Genomic DNA, 25,245 nt, shown 5'->3' with positions numbered 1-25,245 from the left:
ATATATATACATGGGCAGGCACCGGGAATCGAACCTGGGTCCTCTGGCACGGCAGGCAAGCGTTCTTGCCTGCTGAGCCACCGTGGCCCACCCCTTAGTAAACTTTTAAAAATAACTTTCATTGATTATTACTCTAAAAGAAATAAGTTTACCCCCACACACACACCTGAATGGAAGTTCCATAGGGGAGAGACTTTTTTTTTTCTATTTTGTTCCCTGCTCCATCCCCAGTACCTGGTTGGGCACTGGAGATACAGGTAAACAGGGCAGGCCCTGTCCCCACTGTCTCAGAGCTCATGTGACAGAGAGATCACCCACGCATGTTAATACAAAGGTTAAAGCAGCGACAGATACCCATTCTTTAGACTCTGGAGTCAGATCAGGTCAAGTCCTGGCCCTTTCTGTCCTTGCTGTGTGACCCTGGGCAAGTAATGGCTCCTCTCTGAGCCACCATTTACCCATCCATGAAATGAGTATAACTATTGGGCTTACCCAACAGAAAAATGGGCAAAGGATGTGAACAGGCAATTCACATAAGAGAAAACACAAGTGGGGCCAATAAACAGAAGGAAACATCAAAGAAGCAGGAAAGGAGAAGGCTTAATTAAAACTGTATTGTTCTTACCCATCAGTTTGGCAAAATGAAAATGACCAATAGCATTCGGTATTTGGTGAAGGGGTGGAAAAAGGGGGATCCAAAAATTGCTTTTGATGTGAGGATACTGTGATCTAAGGTTGTATACTTTGGATGGACTGTACAGCATGTGACTATATCTCAATAAAATTGCACTAAAGAGAAAAAAGTTAAACACACAAATTGCTTTTGTAAATGCTAATTGAGACAGCCTTAACGGGAGTAAATGTTGGAGTATCAAGTAAAAATTTTTAAATGAGCATTCTATAATGGATCCTACAGAAAAACATATATGCACAGAAAGGTTATGCCAGTATGTTCACTATAGCAAGGCATGTAATAGCCAAAAATCTCGATTGTTGACAAAATTGGATTGCTACAATGGACTCTCATGCAGCTGGTAATAATATATTGATGGGAAAATGTCATCTGAATTTAGATGAAGCGGACAATTCCTAGATGACTATAACTTAGCAAAACTGACACAAGAAGAAATAGAAAAACTATATAGTGTTATACTCATCGAAGAAAGTCAATCCTTAATGAAAATCCTTCCCACAATGAAACCACCTGCCAAAGGGAGTAAAGGCAAATGTATAGTCCAATTTACATTAATATAAATAGTTATGTATATAACACATATAGTATAACTATACATCGTTTTATATATACACATATTTATGTGGTTATTTATATTTGTATATGTATGCAAACACATAAAGAAAACCATGCAAGGATGCACATCAAACTGTTATGATAATTTCTGGGGAAGGCACTGAGATTGAAAGAGGGGATTTGGGATCTATCCCTCTATCTATGTTGTTTCCATTTTCATGATATTGTATTTATGACCAAAACATAACTCAAGCAAAATTTAGATTCATTGTAGTAAAAAGAGCCAGTGATAGGAAGATGATGTTGAGACCACCCGCAGATCTCTCTGGGGACTACCATTTCCAAAGCAAACAGTGATTGTACCATAAATTTTAGTCCAGAGGCAGAAGAGCATTTATTTCTCCCATTTCCCTAGAGAATGAGAGTCCACCACATGTGTGACACTGTGCATTTATTTACAAAGAGGCGAGAGAAACACACAGGGCTCCCCTGTGCACTGGGGAGTCACCATCGTCATAATAAATACAGTAATTAAAAAAAAATACTGGATTGGAACAGCTGAGGGTCATCCTGGGCTCCCCCTGCCCCACTCCCTCTCACAGAGACGCCCCAAGAGAGAAGCCATCCCTTTTCCCCTTTTCCACCTCCCAACAGCCCATAGTTGTCCAGAGATAGAGGTGAATGAGTCCTTTCCAGGTATTATCAACTCCTACTTGACCCTCAAAACCCCAAAGTCAGCACTTCTTCCCCTCCCAGGACACTCCGCAGGCACTACCTAGGTCAGACAGAGGCTCTGACCAGGGTGTCAAGAGGTTATTTCAAGGGTCCAGAGATATGGGGGGGGGGGGGTGCTTTTGTGAATGAGGATGGGAATATCTTGACAGAGAAAAGAAGAATGAGAGGGCTCAGAGAAGAGACGTAAAGGGAGAAAAACAAACTAAGAGTCTAAACTAAAATGGGGAAATTCAAACTGAATTACCCCTTTCTGCATACACCAGCACCCATTGTACAGGTGAGGAAAGTGAGGCCCAGAGAAGGGGAACTCAGGAGCCAGAAGCTGAAGTGGGTCAAACAGGGCTCCTCCCCCATTCCTCCCTGTGGTGGAGGGGGGTCCTTTTCAACCACTATCTGCTGTGAATGGGAAGAGTGGGAGTGGGGGTGGGGGTGGGGTGGAGGGGTTGTCTTTGGAAGCAGAGAAAACGGTGGTCTTTGGAAGGGAGGTATGGATAGATCAGTGATCGGGAGTGCAGAGGCCATGGATAGGGAGCCAAACAAACCCCCACACTCACACTGTAGTCATAACCTTGAGAGAACCCGAACGGAAACGCAGTATCTTTTTTTTGAGCGCGTGGGAAGCCTTGATCTTCACAAAGACCTTGGCTGGGCCCGCGGGCGCCCCTCCACCTGCACCACCCCCGGGCCCAGAGGAGGCCGCGGTGGCCGCCACCAGCTGCTGTGGCCACACGAGGCCACCACTGCCGTCCGAGTCGCTGGACGCGGAGCTGAAAGCAGGCGACTCACCCTCGCTGGCGCTCGATTCGCTCTCCCCATAGCCGCCGCCGCCGCCCGGGGGACCCCGGCGGCCGAGGGGCCCAAGGCGCCCAACCGAGCACTCGGAGTCGCTGCCCGCACAGCCGTAGAGCAGACGGCGCTGCGGAGCCGACGGGGATCGGCCAGGGCCTGGGTCGCGGGCCGCGGAGGCGCGAGGACGGCCGCGGCGCCCATCCGCAGCGTCGATCTCGGCTGTGGACCGCCAGCGGCGGCAGGCCCCGGCGGCCTGAGCGGCGAGCGTGGGCGCTGGGCCTCGACGGGGCCGGGGCGGTCGCGGCTCTTCACGCTCAGCCGTCGGGTATTTGGGGGGCCCGGGAGGCGCCGCGGGGGCGCGGCCCAGCAGGCTGGTCTCGGACTGGGAGCGCGCGGCTTTGCGCGCCCTGGGCGAGCCCCGGCGGCCCGAGGCCTCGGTCACGCGTCCGCGGCGGCCCGCAGCTCGGGGGCGTTCCCGGGGCGGGGACTGCTCCACGCTGCGGCCACGGGTCAGTGGCGGCGCTTTGCGGCGCGCGGCGCGGCCGGGGAGGCCGCGAGTGGCGGCCTGGGCGCCCGGGATGTACTGCGCCTTCACCAGGCGGCCCTCGGCCGGGCTGTCGGGGGGCGAAGGGGCATCGGGCGGCGCAGCGGGCTCCGGCGCCGCCTCCGACACCCACGGCGAGGCCCAGGCGCGGCCCAAGGAGGCCGGGCTGACGGGGCGGCCCCCCGCGCGCTCCACTGGAGGCTCGGGCGCGGGTCGCGCGCCCCCGGGGGGCGGGGACGCGTCCGGCGGCCGCTGGCGCACGCTGTTCTGGCGCCGCGGGCCCCCGTCCGCGCCCCCGGGGCTGGTCCGGGGCTGACCCGCCCCCCGGCGGCGGCGCCTGCGCAGGAGCGCCGAGATGTAGCCGTCCAGGGGCCGCCCGGCGCCCGGCGCCGCCTCCGAGGGATTGGCAGGAAAGCGACCGCAGGGCCGCGGGCTGCGCAGCGCCACGGCGTGCAGGGGGCTGGGCGTCAGGAAGGGCCCCGCGCGGGCCCGGCGCTCGGCCGAGGAGCAGGCCTCCGGGCCCGCAGACTCCGCCGCTGTCGGGTAGGGCGCCGAGAAAGACCGCGGCACGGCCGCCCGGGCGCCTACCGCCTCGGGAGCGCTGGGACAGGCGTCTCCTACGGAAAGGAGGCAAAAAGCGGGTTCTCGACGTCCTTTCTCACCGAGCCTGGGAGGAGTGTGTCACCTTCTCCCTCCATCACACCCCTTCCCCCATAGCAGGTTCTTACCAAAATCTTTACAGTGGCCTCGAAACCCTGCATGATTTGCCCTGCCCTGCCTTTGCCTCTCTGATTCCCTTTTCCGAGCCGTCTCCTCTGTGTTTATAGGGCTCCGGCGACATTGGCCTTCTGGATGCAGGCCTCAGGGCCTTAGCACTGCCTGGAACACTCTTCCCGCAGGATACTCATTCATCTTGGACTTTATCTGTCTCTCTAACTAGAGTATTGGCCCCCTTAGGGCAGGGATTTTGCTTACTGCTGAATCCCCTACATGGCCGGGCTTCCAAAGCTTACTTGAATAAAAGAATGCCAGAAATTCCTCTTTACTGAGTGGTTACTACGGGCCCAGTCCATCACCTTAGGGCAGCAGGGGCTCACTGCTCTAGAGGTAGACGGTGTTATCCCATTTAACAGATGAAGAAACAAAGCCCAGGAGGAAGAGACAGGCTCAGAATCACGAAGAGGAAAGGGCACAGCCAGAATTTGAACCCAAGCCGATCTGACTCAGAAGTTTATGTTCCAAACATCTGCTTTTACTGTCGTTTCCCTGGCCCTCAAGGCTCCACCCCACCCACCTTACCTAGGGACTTGGGCCTCTCACTGGCATAGATGCCCCGGGGTTCCGAGGGACCCAGGCGTCCATAGGAGCCAGAGCCGGAGAAGCCACTGTCCCCACAGAAGGTCGAGGGTGGTGAGTCTGGGCCTCCTGTGGAGCTGGGATCTTCATAGAAGCCTGGATTCCAAGGGAAAGGGGAGAGAAAATCGGGGGGGCTGAATGGGAACACAGGGAGAAGGGAGATCCAGGAGAGACCAGGGGGCAAGGTGGGGAGACAGAGTTGGGGAGGGGGACTGAGAAGCAGAGACAAGGGGAGCCTGAGAGATGGAGGATGGTGGGAAGGGTTGGGGTGTCTCAAGCAGCCCCACCACCACCACCTGTGCTCACCTGAACTGCGCCCACTCTCCTGCTCCAGGCCCCCAGACTCCAGGCTCAGGTCTCCCAGCTGCTGGCCCAGGTCCCAGATGAGCCCGGGCAGGGCCTCCTGGGGATACGTGAGGAGCAGGAAGGTCAGAAGGCCCCCCGAGTCCTTTGCCAACCAGTCCCGATTGCATTTTGACAATGAGGCTCTGCCTTCGAAAGGGTAAAAGCAGTACCTAGGATGCCCCTCAGTAACATCACCATTAGAAAGTCCTTCTTGCTGTCTAACTCCAGTCCTTCATGCTGCAGCTCCATCTCATTCCTAGGTTTGATGAGACTTCAGAAGGACCTGTCCCTTGCCCCCACCCCCATGAACTGTTTCCCGTCCATCTGGGCCCTCAGCCCCTTAGACCCTAAAGAGAGTTTCCTATGGGTCTTGCACCATTTACACCCAGGAGTCCCCAGTGTCTGCCCACTGTCCCTTATCCCCATGAGAAATGTCTGTGAGTCTACCCTGAATCCTTCTTGCTGCTGGAAAGGACCATTCCTTATCAGGTGTGAATAAATGGTGGTGAAAAACCCTTTGAGGGGAGTGACAGTTCCTGGAGGTGGAAGCCAAAAACAACACAGACGGAGTCTCTAACACACTACGTCTTAACCCCTTTTGGGGAAACTGAGGCCTGGAGCCAGGAAGACTCTCACATGCTTCTGGTCCAGGCCAGGGGTGGCCGCAGCCTGTGGCTGACGGTTGACTCTCAGACAAAAGCGGCTTGTCTGGACGGCGGGAGGGGGGAGGGGCCGGGAGGGCAGGCACCCAGCCCTGCCTATTTAGGGCAGAAAGAAAGACCGGCTCAACGCTGCAGCCACTCCCCACCCCAGCTTCCTACTCCGCAAAGCTTCCTTCTCCCTCCTACCCCTGCAGCCTCTCTCCTGGGCCCCCCGTTCCCCCACCCCCACCTCCCGCCCAGAACAGAAGCCCTCTTCTGGGCCTGTTTATACAAAGAAGGTGGTCCAAAAAATCATTCCACTTTGGGTTCCTTCCCTGGACCTGCAGAGATGCTGGTAGTCATCTTTGAGCAGAACCCAGGAAAACTGTCAAATTGGGCAGCATTGGGGAGCAAAACAGATCAGGGGTTGCTCATATATGCTATGTTATATCATCCCACTAAGTTGCCCTCTTGCACACTCTGCTTTAGCCACACTGACTGTCTTGCTGCTCGTTGCACATGCCACGCCCGCTCCTACCTCAGGATCTTTGCACTGACTGCTCGCCCACCAACCCTGTGGGACACATGATCTGTACATATCCTCCTGGCTCACTCCCTTACTTCATTCAGGTCTCTGCAATGGGGGGGTGGGGGGTGGCACTCTGTCTAAAATACCTCCCCAGCTTCTGCACCTCTTCACCCTTCTTTTCTTTTTCTACATAGCAGGCATGACTTCCTGACTCAAAAGTTCTATCAGTTTGTCATTTGTTTATTGCCTTTCTCAAGAGAATGTCAACATCCAGAGGGCAGGGATTTTTGTCACTTTTGTTCACTGCTATGTCCCCAGTACCTAGAAAAGGGCCAGGCACAGAAGAGGTGCCCAGAAATATTGGACAAAGGAATGGATGTATACAAAGGAATATCATACAGCCGTTAAAATGGAACAAGGCACATTTCTAAATGGAAACATCCATAAGATACGATGTTGAGCAGAAAAAGAAAAGCGCAGGCTGTACAGTATGTGTCAGATTTACCTGAGGGACCTGTGCACCCCAGGTTGCTGAGACCCATTGCCAGAATTTTGGATTCCCCTTCTGCAGCAGGTTCCAAGATTTGGCATTTCTAACGGGTTCCCACGTGACGGGATGCGGCTGGCCCAGGGGTCATGCTTTAAGAACCACTGGAATAGTCTTTGGGACCTTTGCCAAGAAACTGGAATTTATAAAAAGCAAAACTCTATTTCTCTTGGAATATTGAAGAGAGGGGTTGAGTGGTAGAATGGTGTGTTTAAGGAGGCCTGACTTGGAGCCAGATTGCCAGGGCTCAAGTTCACTTCTGCCATTTCCCAGCTGTGTTACCTTGGGCTGGTCATTTCACTTCTCTAGGCCTCATTTTCCTCAGCGTAACCCCTCTTTCATGGGTTCTTGTGAGGATTAAATGAGTTAATGCGTCTTTTTAAGCACTTAATAAATGCTGACTTGTTACATGAAAGCTATGAAATTCTTACAAGGAAAATATAAAATCATGTCTTATTTGTGTAATTAAAAAATAAGTGTAACAGACGATGGTGATGATAGGACAATGCAACTAATTGTAAAATGGGAAATATTATGGTGTATATTTGTTACCACAATAAACATTAAAAAAAATAAAAATAAGAAGTGTAAAAGGATGGGATTTTGGTTTGGTTTGATTTCTTTCTTTCTTCTTCTTCTTCTTCTTCTTATTATTATTATTTTGGACGAGGACAAATAAGGGGACAGAAAGGAGAGGCTTCCCCCTCCCCCAGACAGGACCCCTCCCCACCCAGCCATCTCCATCTACTCCCACATTCCCCTAGTTTGTAAGTCTGACCTCCTTCCTTCCAGCTGCAAAGGGGTGAATCTTTAAAACACAGGACCAAAAGGACCTTGGCCTGAAGTGGTCCCCTCCTGCTCACAAGGGCCCTCCTAATCCTTCCCCCCACCCCCGTGCAAACCCTTCAGCGAGTCTGTCTCAGGCTGTCTTGCTCAGAGAGATGGGACAAGGGTGTCCCAGCTCCCCGGCTCTTCTCACCAGCCCCTCCTCTGTGTCCAGTGCCCTTCCTCTCTGTTAAGAAGTCCTTCTGCAAGTGTAACTTAAGTCCTTCCTGCTGCACAGGGACTGGTTTTCCTTCTTGAACGAGACCAGGACCCAGGAGCCCCCCCCCCCCAGAAGTCTGGCCCCTGCTTCTCCAAGATAACCCAGTGTTTACCTGGCACCCCCGTCATTCCTGTTAGAAAGTAACCAAGTCTAACTTCGGTCACTCTTGCTACAAAGGGAGTGTATTCCTGGGAAGGGGGAGCAGGGCGACGAGCTTCATAAGACAGGGTTCAGGGATCAGAGGAGGCCCGACCCCCTCCTCAAAAGGACCCGAGAACCTTCAGCACCAGAGGAGTTTATATTTAGCGCTTCCCTGCTCCTCTGTCAGGATGGCTGTCTCCCTTCCGCCGCCACCGCCTCCTCTCTGATGCCAGGACCGAGCCTTGCCTGGAGATTATAAAGGGGGCAGGCTCCCCACTACCACCTCATGTTGGCCAGGGGTGGGGGTGGGGTGGGGGCCTGAGGGCCGAAGCAGGAGAAAGAGGAGAGGCGGAGAGGAAGGATGACTGATGGGCAGAGAGCAGGGAGACCGAGGGACAGAGAGAGGGGAAGGCTGAGGAGCCGAGGGGGAAGGACATGGCTTGCTCTCTCCATCTCGTCGTCGCGGTGGGAGGCGCCTTCCGGAGCCCAGCCAGCCGGTCGGGGTTGGGGGGTGGCAATCCGTCTCTAACTTTGGGAGGGGGTGGGGCCTCCCACAGCTGTTTCTGTTTCCAGAGAAGAATGTGCGGGGTCCCCCTCTCAGCTGGGGGAGGGGCTGGGCGTGCAGCCCGGGTGTCTGGCTTCAGCCCCTCTCCCCTCTCCCCATCTGGGGAGGGGGCAGCCGAGGTCAGCAGCAGGGACAGCCCCCTCCCCCCAAACCTCGGCTCAGGTTTCCCCAAACGGGAAGCTCCGACCACACACAGGCTTGGGGATGGGATTCGCAAGTGCAGCCAGGGTCTAGAGCCCTGGGCCTGCTGAGCTAGGGGGAGGGGCGGGAGAGATAGAGCCCTAGGGCAGGAATCAGAGAGGTGCAGAAATGGGAGAAGGGAAGACCAGGGAGACAGAGAAAGAATAGAGGATTGAGAAAGCCAGCCACAGAAGTAGACTCACAAGTCGCAGAGATGTGGCACTAGGGAGAGAGAGCAAGGGAAACCCAGGAAGGGGTCAGCGGAATCAAGGAATGACAGATAGAGGAACCGAGGGATGAAGCCTGCTTAATTCAGTCTGGACACCTCTTCCTCAATTTCCGCCATTAGAGCCCCCAGTGGGACCAGAAATCAGATCCCCCGTGCTGCCTCAAGCTGCCTCCTCTTGGGTTAAGGAGGGCTGGAACCGGGTAGGAAAGGAGAGGGACGTGTCAGTCGAGGGGCAAGTGTCACTCAGGGAGCGTGAGTTTCCTCTCGACAGTGAACCCTCTTAGAAGGGGCTCTAAGGTCCCCTCCCCCCACCCCCGCCCCTCCAGAGATCTCCAAGCACACCCGAACTTAGGGAACATGGAGCCCGGGTAGCGGGGCCGGGAGGGAGCACGTTTGGAACGCGGCTGTGTGACCTTGGGTGAGTCGTTTGCCCTCTCTGAGCCTGTTCCTTTCTCGGTAAACTGGAGACTATCACCCCCTATTTCCCAAGCTCCAAAGAGACCACGCATATAAAGTTCTTAGTGCCGGCCTTGACACATACTTGGCGCCCAGGATATTTCTTTTGGGGAAGGGGATAGAGGATGGGGCCTGTGCATCTCACCAGGCCCCAGTGGAGGCGACGCAGTGCTCCCCCTCCCCGGTTTGGGGGCGGGGAGACCGGATCCCACCTGCCGCCCGGACTCCAGGGTTCCCAGCCCCATCCCCAGGGTGGGTGTCTGAGCATCCAACCGAGGCAGGCAGACAGATAGACAGACAGACCAAGGGTGGAAGGGGGGCGGGGGGACGAACGGACAGGCGGCCCCTCACCAGCTGCTCCTCCAGGGCCGCTGCGGCCCGGCGCGCCGCCGCCGCATCTTCGTCCTCGTCGGCGTCCTCCTCGGCCTCGGCCTCGGCGCCCCCCACTCCGGGCTGGGCCAGCCGCAGCGCCTGCTGCACGCGGTACTCCTGCCTCTCCCGGAGCCAGTGCAACTCGCAGAGCCCGGCCAGGCTGCCCTCCAGCCAGCCCCGCAGCCGGCCCCGCTCGGGGCTCACCGGGAACGAGAAGGCCCGGATCATGGCTGCGGCCCCCCGCCCCAGCCCGGCCGGGCCCCGCGGCCACCCCTCTCCGGGTCCCACCTCCCCGCCCCAGCAGCCCTCCCGCCCGCCCGCTGGCCGGGCTGTCACCGTCTCATCTGCATAGACGCCCGCCCATTGGGCCGCCCACCCGCGCCTTATCTGCATGGCCACGCCTCCATCGACACAGCAACCGCCGCTTATTGGCGGGTACCCGCCCTGGCAAAAAGCTCGGCCGCGCCGCCGCGCCCCTCGACACGACGCATGCTCGCCATTGCCTACTCGCTCGGCTCCCGGGCGGTCTCACCACGCCCCCGACACGTCACAATGAAACAGAGCCGCCCTTGCCCCGATGCCATTGGCCCGTGTCCCTCCACCGCGCGTCTGGTTCCGCCCCTTGCGGGTGAGTTCTGGCTACCATTGGGCTGTCTGGCGGGAGGAGGAGGGGCGATCTATAAATAGAGAATGGGCCTCGTGACAGTTTGGCAGCTGCTGTCCCCACCCACCCACCCCACCCCTCGCCCGTTCCAGGGTTTCCGAGCCTGCGCAGGGAACGGAGAGGTGTTTTCCTCCTCTTCCACGAAGCTTTCCCAGACTCTCAGCTATAAAGAACGAAGGCAAGGCCTGCTAAACCCGACATCCTCCGGTAAAATTATGCTTCCAGGCTTGTGCGACCTGAGTAGTCGCACCCCGCACTTGACTTCAGGCTCTACTGTTGCTGTCTTGAATTCTTAGTTTTTGAACAAGGGGCCCCTTTCTTTCATTTTGCACCGGGCTCCGCAAATTATGTATACGATCTTGTTTCTAACGGTCTAAGATCGGTTGTATCCTAAATTCTGGAATTATAAGATCCTGGGAGGAAGAGTCTATGATTCCACCAAACCAGAATCCGAGTCTTTTCTAAGTGCGGTGATGCTTCGTGCCCAGCATTCTATGGTTCCAGGATCCTTTGTTCTACGTTCTAAGAGGCTTTGTTCTCAGCCTTCTGTATTCATAGATGCTGTATTCTATGCTCTATGGTCCAGAGAGTTACTACCGTTTTCACGGCTCCCTCGTCCAGGGCTCCGAGAGCGGGGCTGGCGCCCCCTCAGGCGGCTAGCCTTTGTCACTATGCCGAGTGTGACAGCCTTCGAGGAGATGCAGCGCCAAAATTCCTGCCCATTTCTCAGACAGATCTTTAATCCGTTAACGCCAGGAACCTGGAAGATCACGTGAGAATCTCCCCAGCATCAGGTGACCTTTTAGTCTAAAGCTGGAGAAACTGTGGTAGTGGTTACCAGCAAAGACTCCAGAGCCAGACTGTCTGGGCTGAATCCCAGCTCTGTCACTTATCAGCTGTGTGACTTTGGGAAAGTTGCATATCCTCTCTGTGCCTCGGTTCCTTCATCTGAATAATGAGGTGGTCATGATACTGGCTACCTCATAGGGGTGTCATGAGGAGGAGCTATTTGTCAAGTTCTTGGAGCAGTGTGTTCCATGTATAAAGAGCCAAAGAAGGGCTTGATAAATAAGTAAAGAGTAATCTAGTGAGTGTCAGAGAAGCAAAAGAGCCCAGACTTTAGTAAAGATAGATTTTATTTGGCCCCCCCATCTTGTTGGAGATAAATCTAGCCCTGTCCTTGAACAACCTTAATAGTCTGACCATGGGGAGGCTTGGGGGTTGATAGGGGTCTGGAGAGCCCTCAAGATTTTCAAAGTAGTCAGTATGTAGAATGAGGTCAGGGTTGTTTTTTTGTTCCTGCTACTTATGCAAGACCAGTTGCACATTTTGCTAAGTAGAATTTTGAATCTGAAACTAATTCATGATTCTAGTTGCCAGGCATTTCAGGATGGAAGATAAGTAAAAAAAGTATTATGAAAGGTTGAACAAAGGAGTAAAACCAAAATTTGAGGCTAGAGGGTGAGCAGTGGAGGGAGTTCTAGAAAGGACATGGAGAAAGCTCCTTGGTTCTGGAGCCTGAACCATGATAACTAGTCTCTGATTTCCATGATGGCATCTTGGAAATTCTCATTGATGATAAAGATGTCAGAATAGTTCCTGGGAATGAACGTACAGCAATTGCTTCATACCACAGCAGGAGTGCCTCCCCTGGAAACCCCTAATGTCTCAAATGCCAGCCAGTCATGAGGGGCCACTTCCTGTGTCCCCTGAAGTTCCCTGGCCTGGGTGAGGTCTTGGAGAGTGTTGGCCACCATTTTAGTGCCCTGGCTGCTGAAGCAAATACCATGCCATCGGTTGGATTAATAACAGGAATTTATTGGCTCATGGTTTCAGAGACTGCAAGGCTTGCTTCCTCCTAGGGTCAGGAACTTTTGGTTTACCAGCAATTCTTGGGTTTCCTTGGCTTTTCCATCACATGGCAATGCACGTGGCAACGTCTTCTCATTTCTCTTCTGGATTCCATTGATTTCCAGCTTCTGGCTGCTCCCCAGGCCTTCTTTCTCCGTGGCCTTCTCTGTAAGACCTCCAGTAAAAGGATGAAGACCCATCCTGATTCAGCTGGGCCCCACTTAAATGAGGTAACCTCCTCAAAAGGTCCTGTTTACAATGGGTTCACATCCACAGGAATGAATTAAGAATGTATTTTTCTGAGATCCATAACTCCATGCCTCCATCATCACCTCTGGAAGTAAAGCATGAAAGGTGTAGGTGGCACCGCGGACTTCTTAGGTAGACCAGATGACCACTGCCATGGGTGCAAAAGTTGTTCAAACACTGTAGGAAGTTATAGTTGAGTCTCCCAGGCATTTGGCTCCTTGTTCCAAGGCTTCTTTGTGTTTTCATGAGAAAGGGAGGTGCGCGGAGATTTTGACCTACCCAGGATTTGCCCGATCTCATAGTTCTGTGAGGAGTTGGGGATTTGAGGGGAGAAAAAGTGAAGTTTAGGTGTTTATAGAATGATGGGGAATTAAATATTTAAGGGCTGGCAAGTTTGGGGCCTTAAATTGCAAGAGTGAGTTCTGGGAGCAGAGAAAAAGGTGGTAGTTGAGGTAGATTAAGAAGTAAATCAGGATAAAAATGTTCTTGCACTAATTGCCACAAATGTACCACACCAACACAAGGTATTAATAATAGGGCCATATATAGGAACTCTGCATTTGGGGCATGATTTTTTCTGTAAACCTACAGTTTCTCTAATTTATTAAAAGTAAAAAGAAAATAATTACAAAAGGAAGATGTAAATCAGGGTGAGATGGGTCCTTAAGACTCTAAGGAAAGCAGCAAGTTTGGAATACCTGCCTGCTAGGGAATTTCCTTTAGCTTTTCAGTTTGGGCTATGGGCTTGCACCTCAGTTTTAAGGATTGCCACATCTAGAGGCAAAAGTCAGCTGCTAAAAGTTCAGCATCTTGACCACCATTTTTAATTGGCATGCCCACCGCAGGCACAAATCTTCTTTGTTTCCAAAGCAAACCAAAATCATGGACTTCCCCTGAAAACACACCTGATAATATAAATATAGGGTCTCTTCTCTTGGATTAAGATAGCTCATTGTGTGCTATGAGACTGCTGTTCGGGTTGACTCGGGTTCAGGAAAGGCCTTAAACTTTACGAGCTGTTGGAAGTCAGTGGCAGTGTACCCTGCTTGGAAATCTTCTCTGGGTGAGTGAAGTAAGAGACATCTGTAAAGAGGGTGATATCAGGTTGTCAAGCCGAGTCTCAGCAAGGTCAGGGGAGAAAGAAGTTGGTAGGGGAGACCCAGTCACGAGGTTGTCACTGGTAGGGGAAACCCAATCATGAGGTTGTCACTCAGGTGGGAGGGAAAAGGTGGAGGCTGGTTCAGGTTTTGACTGTGGTGAATGGTAATGTAGAAGGGCTTTGTAAGAGGTGAGCCTGGAAGCTGGAAAATGCTGGGTGTTTCAGTGAAGAGCAGACATGAAATATATGAGGCACATAAAGATGGAGAGAATGGCCTGGAACATCAACAGCTGCAGCTTGGACAGCTTTGGAGGCGGCAGCAACTGCTTATCCAGGGAATGGGGGAAGGTTGAACCATTGGATCCAGGTGAAACTGAAGTATCGTATAGGTCTCTGGATCCATTATGTTTTGGGATGAGAATCCGTAAGGCATTACCCTCTTTCTCATGCACAAATGGGGTACAATGTAAAACATGGTTACCCCAAGTCAGGGGAGTGGGATGGGAAAGAAGACTTGAGATATTCAAATGAAGAGAGGGAAGGTGTGTCCCAAATGAAAGTTCTGGGGGACAGTCCTTAATTGTATCATATAAAGGTTTGGCAGTAGTTGAGAAATGTGGAACCCAAGTTCAGCAACATCCAAACAGGCCCAGAAACTCTCAGAGTTACCTTTTAGTCTTGGGTACAGGAAAATTAATGGTGTCACTGTGCTCTGGGGGTAAGGTTTTATCTTCAGGTGAAAAGTCATGTCCTAAATAGCAATTTTGTGAGTTACAGAGTTGTGGTCTGTCCTTCCATAGCTTGTACCCCTTGTGAGTAAGGACACAGGGCAGGTACTGAATGTTACTGGGTGAGTCATTGGAATGGATTAACCAGAATGGCATTGTAAGAGAAAACCCGTCTGTTTTACTTTCTGAGGCCACTAAGGCAGTATACCATGAAATGGTTTGGCTTCAACAATGGAGACTTATTCATTTACAGTTAGAGTCTAGAAAAATGTCCAAATCAAGACATCATCAAGGCAATGCTTTCTTCCCAGAGACCTGTCACTGGTGATCCCGGGCTCCTGTGCTACGTGACACATGCTAGTGTCTGCTGGTCTCTCCCTTCTCTTTTGGGATTCAGAGCTTTCAGCTTCTTGCTTCCATGACTACTTCTCTCTTCTCTCTCTCTTCATTCCATTTATAAAAGACTTCAGTAAGAGGATTAAGACCCACCCTGAATGAGGTGGGCCACGCCTTATCTGAAGTAGCTCCATCCAAAGATCCTACTTACAATGGGATCACACCCACAGGAATGGATTAGATGTAAAAGCATTTTTTTCTGGGGTGCATACAGCTTCAAACCACCACACCTTCCATTAATATGCAGAGTCCAAGGAAAGTAGGCAGGGACTTCTGTGACCCCTTGAGGCCCAACCGTCCATGTGTATTGTTGACCTCCCCATGTGAAAGCAAAAATGAATTATGGATTGGGGTGTAGAATATGGAAAAGAAAGCAGAGCAGAGATCTCTGATCTCTTTACCAGTGATAAAGCATGTGGCATTGGAAGGTAGAAAATAGAGACCAGAGACCAGGTTGGCATTTGGATTGGGAACTAGAGAGAACTGATGTTTGACTATTTGGTTTATGATCTGGAGACCTCAGACTAGCCCAGATCCTTTACCATTGGGTTTTTGTTTTGTTTTGTTTTGTTTGGCTTTTAAAAGGGGGCATTTATTAAGTTTCAAGTTTACAGTTCTACGGCTGTGAAAACATCCCAATTAAAGCAAATCTATACAAATGTCCAAATTAAGGCACCAATTTTAGGGCACCAAGATTACCTTCACTCAGGACAGGCCAGTGAAGTTCAGGGTTTCTCTCTCAGCTGGAAAGGCACATGGTGAGCATGGTGACATCTGCTAGCTTTCTCTCCAGGTTTCTTGTTTCATGAAGCTCCCCCAGGGGCGTTTTCCTTCTTCAGCTCCAAAGGTCTCTGGCTGTATGGGTTCTCATGCTTCTCATGGCTCTGAAGCTTTTTCTGAAACGTTTCCTCTTTTAAAGTATTCCAGTAAACTAATCAAGACCTACCTGGAATGGGTGGAGTCACATCTCCCTCTAATCAAAGGTTAACACTGGACAATTAGGTGTGTCACATCTCTATGAAGATGATCTAATCAAGTTCCCAACCTACAGTACTGAATGAATAGGGATTAAAAGAAAAGGCTGCCTCCACAAGATGGATCAGGATTAAAACATGGCTTTTTAGGGTACATACTCATTTCAAACTGGCACACATGGTATATATATTTTTATCCTTTTACTTACCAGTTTAATGTGCCTTTATATTTAAAAAGGTTCAAGACTTGCTTTTCTATCTAGACTGAAAATCTCTGCATTTATTTAGAATGTTTAGACAGGGGGGTCAGCAAACTACAGCCTGTGGACTAAATATGACCACACAGTTCATTTAGTATTTCCCATGACTGCTTTTGTACTACAACACCAGAGTTAACTAGCTGTGACAAGACCATGACCCCAAAAGACTAAAATACTTACTATTTGGCAGTTTGCTAGCCTCTCTCTGTGGTTTATGCCATTTACATTTAATATAATTATTGATATATTTGCATGTAAGGCTAACACCCTACTGTTTGTTTTCTATTTGTCCCATTTATAGTTTTTCTTTTTTTTCCTCTTTTTTTATTGTGTAGTATAACATATAAACAAAGCAAAGAAATAAAAAAGCAATAATTTTCAAAGCACTCTTCAACAAGTGTTACAGGACAGATTCCAGAGTTTGTCATGGGCTACCATACAATCCTCTCATATTTTTCCTTCTAGCTGCTCCAGAATATAGGAGGCTGGAGGGCTTAAATACTTTTTTTTTATCGTCACAATCAACTTTTTTCCTTCTTTTTTGTGAAAAATAACATATATACAAAAAAGCTATAAATTTCAAAGCACAGCACCACAATTAGTTGTAGAACATATTTCAGACTTTGACTTGGATTGCAATTTCACAACTTTGGATTTTACTTCTAGTTGCTCTAAAATACTGGAGACTAAGATATCAATGTAATGATTCAGCATTCATATTCATTTGTTAAATCCTTTCTTCTACCCACTTTGGGGAGTGGTGAGAATGGGGAGAAATTCAACTTCCCCAAGTTGAATTCTTGATATTCTCACAAGCAGTGTGGACAACCAAAGCTATAGGCAGAGCCCCCAGTCTTGGGGTTTGTTCATATGAAACGTAACCCCACAAAGGATAGGTCAAGTCTACTTAAAACTTAGGCCTAAGAGTCACCCCCAAGAGAGCCTCTTTTGTTGCTCAGATGTGGCCCCTCTCTCCAGCCAATACAACGAGCAGTCTCACCACCCTACCCCTCTCTGTGTGGGACATGATTCCCAGGGGGGTGGACCTTCCTGGCAACGTGGGACAGAGATCTTGGAATGAGCTGAGACTCAGCATCAAGGGATTGAGAAAAACCTTAGAATGAGCTGAGACTTAGCATCAAGGGATTGAGAAAACCTTCTCGACCAAAAGGGGGAAGAGGGAAATGAGACAAAGTGTCAATGGCTGAGAGATCCCAAACAGAGTCGAGAGGTTATCCTGGAGGTTACTCTATGCATCAAGTAGATATCATCTTGTTATTCAAGATGTTATGGAGAGCCTGGAGGGAACTGCCTGAAAATGTAGAGCTGTGTTCCAGTAGCCATGTTTCTTGAGGATGATTGAATAATGAATGATACAGCTGTCACAATGTGACTGTGTGATTGTGAAAACCTTGTGTCTGATGCTCCTTTTATCTACCTTGTCAACAAAGGAGTAGAACATGTGGAATAAAAATAAATAATAGGGGGAACAGATACTAAAATAAATTTAGTTTAAATGCTAGTGATCAATGACAGCGAGGGGTAAGTGGTATGGTATGTATAGCTTTTTTCTCTGTTATCGTTTTATTTCTTTTTCTGTTATCTTTTTATTTCTTTTTCTAAATCAATGCAAATGTTCTAAGAAATGATGAATACGCAACTAAGTGATGATATTGTGAATTACTGATTATGTGTGTTGTTTTATTTTGTTTCTTTATTTTTTAAATTAATAAATAAATTAAAAAATATATATATATTAAGAAATAAAAAGAAAAACACATGATGCTGTTTCACACCCATTAGAATGGCAGTTATTCACAAAAATGGAAAATAACAAGTGTTGGAAAGGATGCAGAGATAAAGGAATGCTCATCCATAACTGATGGCAATGTAAAATGGTGCAAACCCTTGTGGAAGACAGTTCGTTCATCGGAAAGCCAAGTATAGAACCACCATATGACCCAGCAATCCCTCTACTAGGTATCTACCCAGAAGAATTGAAAGCAGGAACAGGAGCAGATATTTGCATACCAATGTTCATAGCATCATTATTCACAATTGCCAATTGCCAAAAGATGGAAGCAACCCGAGTGTCTGTCAATCGATGAATGGCTAAACAAAATGTGATAAATACATACGATGGAACATTATTCACCCATAAAAAGAAATGAAGTTCTTATACATGCAACAGCATCGATAAACCTTGAAGACATCATGTTGAGTGAAATAAACCAAACACAAAAGGACAAATATTGTATTATCTCACTGAGTTAAAACATTATTAAAATAAACAAACTCACTGAGTCAGAAAAAAAAAATCCTTTCTTCTATGTATAATTCCACCATCACCTTTTATCTTTCCATACCTCTCATTTGAGTTGTTTGGGCTATGGCAATTCTAAATTTTTGATATTGGAAGGGTCTGTCACTAATATGGTGTAGGGAGATAGAACTATCTGATGTTCTGGGGAGGCTGGGCTAGGTTTCAGGACTTATCTGGACCAGGGACCCATCTGGAGGTGTAGGTTTCTGGCAAATTACTCTAGTGCCTGGAACCCTTGTGGAATCTTATAAATTGCCCTAGGTGTTCTTTAGGATTGGCTGGAATGGTCCTGGTTGGGGGTTGGCAGGTTATGATAGTAACAAGGTCTAACTGAAGCCTGTGTTAAGAGCAACCTCCAGAGTAGCCTCTCGACTCTATTTGAACTCTCTCTGCCACTGATACTTTATTAATTACACTTCTTTTCCCCCTTTTGGTCAGGATATAATTGTTGATCCCATGGTGCCAGGTCTGGATTCATCCCCGGGAGTTCTTTCCCACGTCGCCAGGGAAACTTTCACCCCTGGATGTCATGTCCCATGTAGGGGGGAGGGCAATGAATTCACATGCAGGGTTGGGCTTAGAGAAACTGAGGCCACACCTGAACAACAACAGAGGTCCTCCAGAAGTAACTCTTAGGCATGCCTATAGGTAGGCTAAGCTTCTCTGCTACCTACATAACCTTCAGAAGAGTAAGCCTCATGATCAAGGGCATGGCCTATTGATTTGGGTATCCCTAAGGTTTGACACAGTATCAAGGGGATTCCCTGACAGTAAGGTTTAATAGTTCCATATTCTTTCTCCCCTCCCTCAGGGGACTTTGCCAGTACTTTTGATTATCTGCTTATATACTCTAGGATGTTTCCAGGCATTACAATAATCTATACAGGATTAAAGGATCTCTTTCTCATTCTGTGTTCTCTGAATTTCAGTTGTTCAAATGACCTATACAGATAGGTTGAATTAGATTATGCACTACAGAAAATTTCAGTTCCAGATCAAATAAACCTTTCTTCCATTGGTCTCAAAGAGTATGTGTGGTTCTAAAATATAGACACTGTCTTCCTTACCCCTGTGTTCTGAATTACTCTAACCACAACTTGTTTGGCTTCAATCTTATCTCTAAATATCAGGTTATATATATAAAACAGCCTCTCAAAGTCCAGAAATAACAATCACCACTCCGGACTTAATGTGTCTGCTCTAAAAGCTTACAATCTAGGCCCCTGTTTTCTTATAAGCGTTTTCTGAAGGTGACCATACTATTGTTGTTTTTTTTTGTTTCTGGTTTATTTTGTCTCACCAAGTGTTCCACGTGTTCATTCACACATTGCATACCTCACAACTCTGTTCCTTTTTGTAGCAGCACAACCTTCGTTCCTAAGTCTACACCATTGTTCACCAGTCTACTTCTCCATCACTGCATCCTTCAGCCACCTGCATTCGTCGGGCATCATGTAAAGGGGCCCAAACCATTGGGTTTCTTGACAGACAGGATAAGGGTGTTACCAGGCTGGAGGTGGGTGTCAGGAGGCCCCGAGTGAAGAGCTGGAGGTCCCAGAGAACCTCTAATTACAGAAGGTATTAAGGCAGTTCCTGGAGGAGCATGAAAGGATCTCTTTCCACCTTAAGAGGTTCAGCCCTATTTCTTTTGAGTTGGAGGTCCCCAAAGGGAACCAGGAGTGTAGGTCAGCTGTCTTGACTCTGTGGGTCTGAGAGAGAGGTTGGTATTCTCGGTAGGTGAGCAAGGTTGGAGAACATTGAGATCGGAGGGCAAGAATGGATAGAAGGGCGGGCATGGTGGCTCAGTGGCAGAGTTCTCACCTGCCATGCTGGAGACCCGGGTTCGATTCCTGGTGCCTGCCCATGCCAAAAAAAAAAAAAAAAAAGGGATATACTGGAGCAGTTTGGGGAGACAACTGGCTCGATGTTCAGGCCGAATGAGACCAAGAGTGGCTTAGACAAGGATAAGTTACGTGGAAACTGTGGCACCTCACCCACAGCCATTGTGCATGCACTCCCAGGGGAAGTGGGTGGGGTGGGGCACTGCAAGACATTTATGGTAGAGTGTGTGGCCCCTGTAACTACAGAAAAGGTGATGGATGCTTACTGATGGGATAGTAACATTTCCCTGTCCAGCATCCCTTTTCTTTCCAAGGCCTACAAGTGGTCCCTCTGGTAGCCTATGGCTCTGTGATGGAATTTTTTTTTTTTTTTTTTTTTTTTGCTGTTAATTATTTATGCTGTAGGGTCCTAAGTTTGGGTGTATGGATTTGATTTTATCTGCACGGCCCCTTCGTGATGCTTGGCAATCTCCTGCCATTCTGTAATCAGAGCATCTGGTCAGTTAACGTTATGCTTTAAAATCCCATGTCTCTAATTTCTGGCCACGGGCCATTGACAAAACTAGTGGCCCAGGCAGGGGCAGTGCCATCATCTAGGGTTGGGCCCCAATCACGTCGCCACGGCATTTCCTGGCCTGCGTCTCTAATTGGAGATGGATTCTTCCCACTGTTGTTTACACTCCCGGAACTTGGAGCCATCAGTGGTATTGGTGTTGGCTCACCAATAAGTCCGGAAGTGATCTGGTTCATTTGGCAATCCTGGTTTACTCAGACCCATTTGCCTTTTTCAAATCAAAAAGCTGCATCTCCAGAACCGACCAGCAGATGGACAAGTTAATACATACTGGGGAATCCCAGAGTCAACTCCATTTACGGGCCTGAATTGGTTACTGAATTTTTCCCTGTTTTTGCAGGGCTCAGGGAAATCTTTAACTATAGCTTGTAAATCTGACAAAGGTTAGAAGAGAATTTATTTGGCTGCACACTCAGATCTATGTCGTTACCAGGATATGGCAGAGGTGGGACTTGAAGCCAGGTCTCAGATTCCAGAGCTCACTCAGTCACTTGGTCTATTGACTTGTCATCATATAAAGGGCACTGGCCCTTGATTTCTTTCAACTCACGCGCTTCTCCACATCCCCGAGGCCCTTGCCCTGGACCTGTTCCAGCCTCCTCCTTCTGTTGTCCAGTTTCCGTCCCTAACAACCCCTATGTGACAGTCAGAGAGATCTTTCTAAAGCATGAATCGGATTCTCTCTCCCTCCCCTGCTCAAAAGCCTGCCATGGCTCCCCAGTACCCTTGGAGGAAAAACCAAACACTGGGTGGTCTGGCTCTTACCTCCACGTCACTCTAGTCACCTTCTAGCACAACAGTTCTCAAGATTTAGCACACATCAGTCACCTGCAGGGTTTGGGGAAAGACAACTTGGTGGGGGGCACCCCCACAGTCTCTGATTCAGTCAGTCTGGGGAAGGCCCAAGAATCTGCATTTATAACAAGTGCCCAGGTAATGCTGATGCTGCTGGTCTCCGGAGCCACACTTGGAGAAGGACTGTTCTAGCTGATGAGCCAGTGACGGCTCCCCAGGCCCTCACACATGCCACTTCCTCTGCATCCAACCCCTGGGCTGAGATGAAGCAGAAGAGGTCATCTCAGAAGACCCGCCCTCCCTGACCCTGACTTTGGCTCCAGGCTGCCCCAGTCCCACCCACTCTGGGTCTTGCCTGTCTGGGGATGGGTCTGTCTCCCCACCCTGGGATTGTAAGCCCCATGAGGGCAGGGCTGTGCCGTATTGATCACTAGTGTGTCCTCAGCACCACCCAACAGAGTGTGACAAATGGATGAATGAGTGAATGTATAGAGAAGTTTGTCACATCGATTAAAAAGAAAATACTAAATAGTATATATCAAGTTTCTACTTGGACCAGACTTGTGCCGATATCATTGTCACTAATGTCAATTGCATGTCATTCTACTTATGATCGCCAACACCAAGTGAAAAATTCATCTTTAACCATGAGATGACTTGGTTTTCTCCAAATCCCCCACCCCTCCAGCCCCCCTCCCTTTCCCACTCTTTCTCCCTTACTCTTCCCCTCCTCCCATGCCACCTCCTGACCTTTCCCCTCTATCCCTCCGTCCCCATAACTCTTCCTCCTTGAGGCTGGGCTTCCTCCCTATGTCCTCCCCAGTTAGTCCTCCTTCCAAAACTCCTCCCTTTGGTCTCACGCCCCTCTTCTCCCCCTCCCTCCATCCTTCCTCCTTTTCAGACTGTTCTCCCTCCATCTTGGTGAAGGAACAGACTGATGATTCAAGACCCTGCTGCACCATGTCTCAGATAAAGGTTTGCTATCCTCTGTACACAAAGAAATCATACCACTCACAACGAAAGAACAAACAACCCAATTAGAAAATGGGCAAAAGACACAAATAGACATTTTACCAAAGAGCAAATATAAATGGCTAAAAAGCACACGGAGAGATTCTTCTTCGTTCCCTATAAGGGAAATGCAGATCAAAACAACAATGAGATAACATCTCACACCTATAAGAATGGCTGCTATTAAACAAACAGGAAACTACAAATTCTGGAGAGGATGTGGAGAAATTGGAACACTTACTCACTGCTGGTGAGAATGTATAATGGTGCAGCCACTGTGAAAGACATTTTGGCGTTTCCTTAGAAACCTAAATATTGAGTTGCCCTATGACCCAGCAATACCACTATTTGGTATATACCCAGAAAAGCTGAAAGTAGTGACACGAACAGACATTTGCACACCAATGTTCATAGCGCCACCTCTCATAACTACCAAAAGATGGAAATAATCCAAATGCCCATCCATCGATGAGTAGATAAACAAAAATATAGTGTACACATAGGATGGAATATTATGCAACAGTAAGACAAAATGAGGTCCTGAAGCATAGGACAGCGTGGATGAACCTAGAGGATATAATGCGGAGTGAAATAAGCCAAACACAAAAGGATAGACATAATATGATTTCACTATTATGACTCTGGTAAAAGAGAAAAAACTCCAAATCGTATGGCCCAGGAAAAAAAATCTGTGCTCATATAGAGCAATGAACCTCTCTGCAGCTAGAGGACGCAAATGACTTCACAGGCAACTGGCGTCCATATGTTTCACATTTTTAACATTGATCATTCATAATAAAGATTCTATAAAAGAAAAATAATAAAACTAGAAAGAGCATGCTGCAGGCACAGGCGGAGGCCACAAGGTCAAGGATGAGTCCGTTTTAATTGCTGGAAAGACAAGGAGAGGTCTTTGGAGATGACCCCATGACCCACAACCCCATGCTCCCTGCCCTTCCGACACTGGGGGTGCCCCTCCAGTCCAGGCAGGAGGCCTCTTCCCCTAGAATAGCTGGTCGTTGGGATGGGATGGAGGGAAAGGTCCCAGAACACAAGGGCGGGCCTCAGAGGATGCTGACGCGCTCGGCCAGCCCCTGCATCTCCTGGTCCTGGGGTGGGAAGGTCCCAGCGTCGGGCAGCCCCGGCAGCGGGTGCTCTGCAAGGAACTGCTCCCAGCGCGCATCGTCGCTCTCGTGCGTGATGTACCGCTCACCCATCTTCCCCTCCAGCTCTCGGAGGTCCAGCCACGTCTGGTACTCCTGGACCGGATAGAACTCGGGTGAACGTGGGGGCTGCACGCCCTACACTCTCCACCCTGCCAGGGAGGGGCCACGTGGCGCCTGATACAGAGAATGAGAAGCCACACCCTTCACATCCCCGCCCCGCGGCCAATGGTTTAGCCCCACCCCCTTCTACAGCCCAGCCAATGGGAGGCTCTGCCTGGTTCCCTGTCCAAGAAAAATAAAGCCACAGCTCTACCTGTCCAACCAATAAGAGGTCTAATTCCTCCCCATCGGTTACACTTAGCCCTGCCCCCTTTGCGCTTGGCCCCGCCCACTGCATCACCTGTAACCAGGGGTGGCTGAGAGATTTATCCACGCTGTAGCGTTTCCGCATCTTCACCTGCAGCAGGTTGTTGATGAGGTCAATGGCTGGGAGGGAAGGAGAGGCAGCTCAATCCCCGCAGGGTGAGCCGAGAGCCCCCTCCCTCCTCCAGCAGACCATCCGAGCCCACCCGCTACCAGCGGTGGCCTGCCTTGTGCCCTGGTCCAGGTGGCTGTTTCTCCCCCCACACCACCACAAACACACATCAGTCCTACACCCCCTTATCAGTTCTCTACCTCAGTTTCCCCATTCATATGTCAACTTCACCATAATGACCTGTACTATTCTTTACTTCATATTTTTATTTAAAGCAACTCACTTGTCCAAAATTTGCTGTTAAATGGACAAAGAAACTGGAGAACTAATATGCTGTCATTTATGTAAAAAGGGGAAATAAAAGAAGTGCACATATTTGCTTGCATATATATAAATTCTCTCTTGAGGGTCAGACACAAAACTCGTAATAGTCGTCACCTTTAAACAGCAGACAAAAGAGAGATTTTTCACTGTGCACCCTTTGGTGTATTTAAAAAGCTGAACCATGTGAAGATTTAACCTATATAAAGGCAGATACAATTTTATTCTTTTATCAATTTGCTTTTTTTCAGAGAAAAATAAATTTATTCAAAATGGAACCTGTAAATCACCCCAATCGATGGAAATCCGTTGATCACTTGCTCTGCCCACAAAAGTAAAATGAAAATAAAATAATATCAGGTGCTAGTCACTGGTTACAACTGAGGCCTTATTTGTGAAAGGAAGGACGGGTGGGGGTGTCAGGCATTCAGCAGAAACCAGCATCCATCCGTGCCTTTCCTCAGTCACCGGGCTTGAGGGACAAAGACTCTGGGTGTGACTCCATCTGGGGACAAGTCTTGGCCACGCATGTGTACCACTCAGGGATGAGTCTGTCCCACCCTGGGGGGCTCCCTCCTACTTGTCCATCTCCACCTGCATTCCTTCACACACACTCCATGTGCATTTACTGACCAAGTGGGCCCCCAAAAGACAAGCCTCGGGATCCCCAGAACTGCTCTACACCAGGGCTCAAATCCACTGTCATCCTCATGACTTAGTGCCTACCTCCCCCAGGCCCACCACCAAGACCCTGTGCTGCCCTGAGAAGCTTCCAGTCTCCCCCCTCCCCTGGGA

General features: G+C 49.4%; 2 protein-coding genes and 1 long non-coding RNA gene across 6 annotated transcripts in view; 1 reads left to right on the top strand and 2 right to left on the bottom strand.

The window, feature by feature from the left end:
• Nucleotides 1–1,337: 1,337 nt before the first annotated feature.
• On the bottom strand, nucleotides 1,338–10,415 carry DACT3 (dishevelled binding antagonist of beta catenin 3). Its single transcript, XM_077131360.1, has 4 exons — nucleotides 9,703–10,415; nucleotides 4,980–5,076; nucleotides 4,617–4,769; nucleotides 1,338–3,934 (listed from the first exon to the last, which is right to left on the bottom strand). Exons 1-4 carry the CDS (start codon nucleotides 10,114–10,116, stop codon nucleotides 2,535–2,537), a joined length of 2,064 nt encoding a protein of 687 aa, XP_076987475.1. The 5' UTR covers nucleotides 10,117–10,415; the 3' UTR covers nucleotides 1,338–2,534.
• Nucleotides 10,170–24,830, top strand: LOC143658932 (uncharacterized). Of its 3 annotated transcripts, none has more exons than XR_013163369.1 (3): nucleotides 10,183–10,351; nucleotides 10,480–11,181; nucleotides 24,702–24,830. It is a non-coding gene; the product is annotated as an uncharacterized LOC143658932 (long non-coding RNA). The 3 variants fall into 3 exon arrangements; XR_013163371.1 differs by lacking the exon at nucleotides 24,702–24,830 and adding an exon at nucleotides 17,748–19,779; XR_013163370.1 differs by lacking the exon at nucleotides 24,702–24,830 and having other exon boundaries at nucleotides 10,170–10,351.
• PRKD2 (protein kinase D2) overlaps nucleotides 23,344–25,245 on the bottom strand; it is a 27,474-nt gene continuing 25,572 nt past the window's right edge. For both annotated transcript variants that reach the window (XM_077131358.1, XM_077131359.1), the window contains exons 18-19: nucleotides 24,055–24,140; nucleotides 23,344–23,747 (exon numbers count right to left, since the gene is read on the bottom strand). In XM_077131358.1, the coding sequence (XP_076987473.1) occupies nucleotides 23,553–23,747; nucleotides 24,055–24,140 (281 nt within the window). In that variant the 3' untranslated portion in view covers nucleotides 23,344–23,552. The remainder of the gene's footprint in view (nucleotides 23,748–24,054; nucleotides 24,141–25,245) is intronic.

This window comes from Tamandua tetradactyla, chromosome 16 (genome assembly GCF_023851605.1).
Source record: "Tamandua tetradactyla isolate mTamTet1 chromosome 16, mTamTet1.pri, whole genome shotgun sequence".
Taxonomy (NCBI): domain Eukaryota; kingdom Metazoa; phylum Chordata; class Mammalia; order Pilosa; family Myrmecophagidae; genus Tamandua; species Tamandua tetradactyla.
Note: the sequence above shows the minus strand (reverse complement) of the source record. Positions and strands in the feature narration are given on the sequence as shown.

What these genes read in the sequence shown, in the direction of transcription:
- DACT3 (XM_077131360.1), bottom strand. Translation starts at nt 10,116, where the DNA reads ATGCAGATAAGGCGCGGGTGGGCGGCCCAATGGGCGGGCGTCTATGCA. An exon ending in GGAGAGTGGGCGCAGTTCAG is followed by an intron (nt 4,770 to 4,979) that starts GTGAGCACAGGT and finishes CTTGGAATCCAG; the next exon opens with GCTTCTATGAAGATCCCAGC. An exon ending in TGAGAGGCCCAAGTCCCTAG is followed by an intron (nt 3,935 to 4,616) that starts GTAAGGTGGGTG and finishes TCCTTTCCGTAG; the next exon opens with GAGACGCCTGTCCCAGCGCT.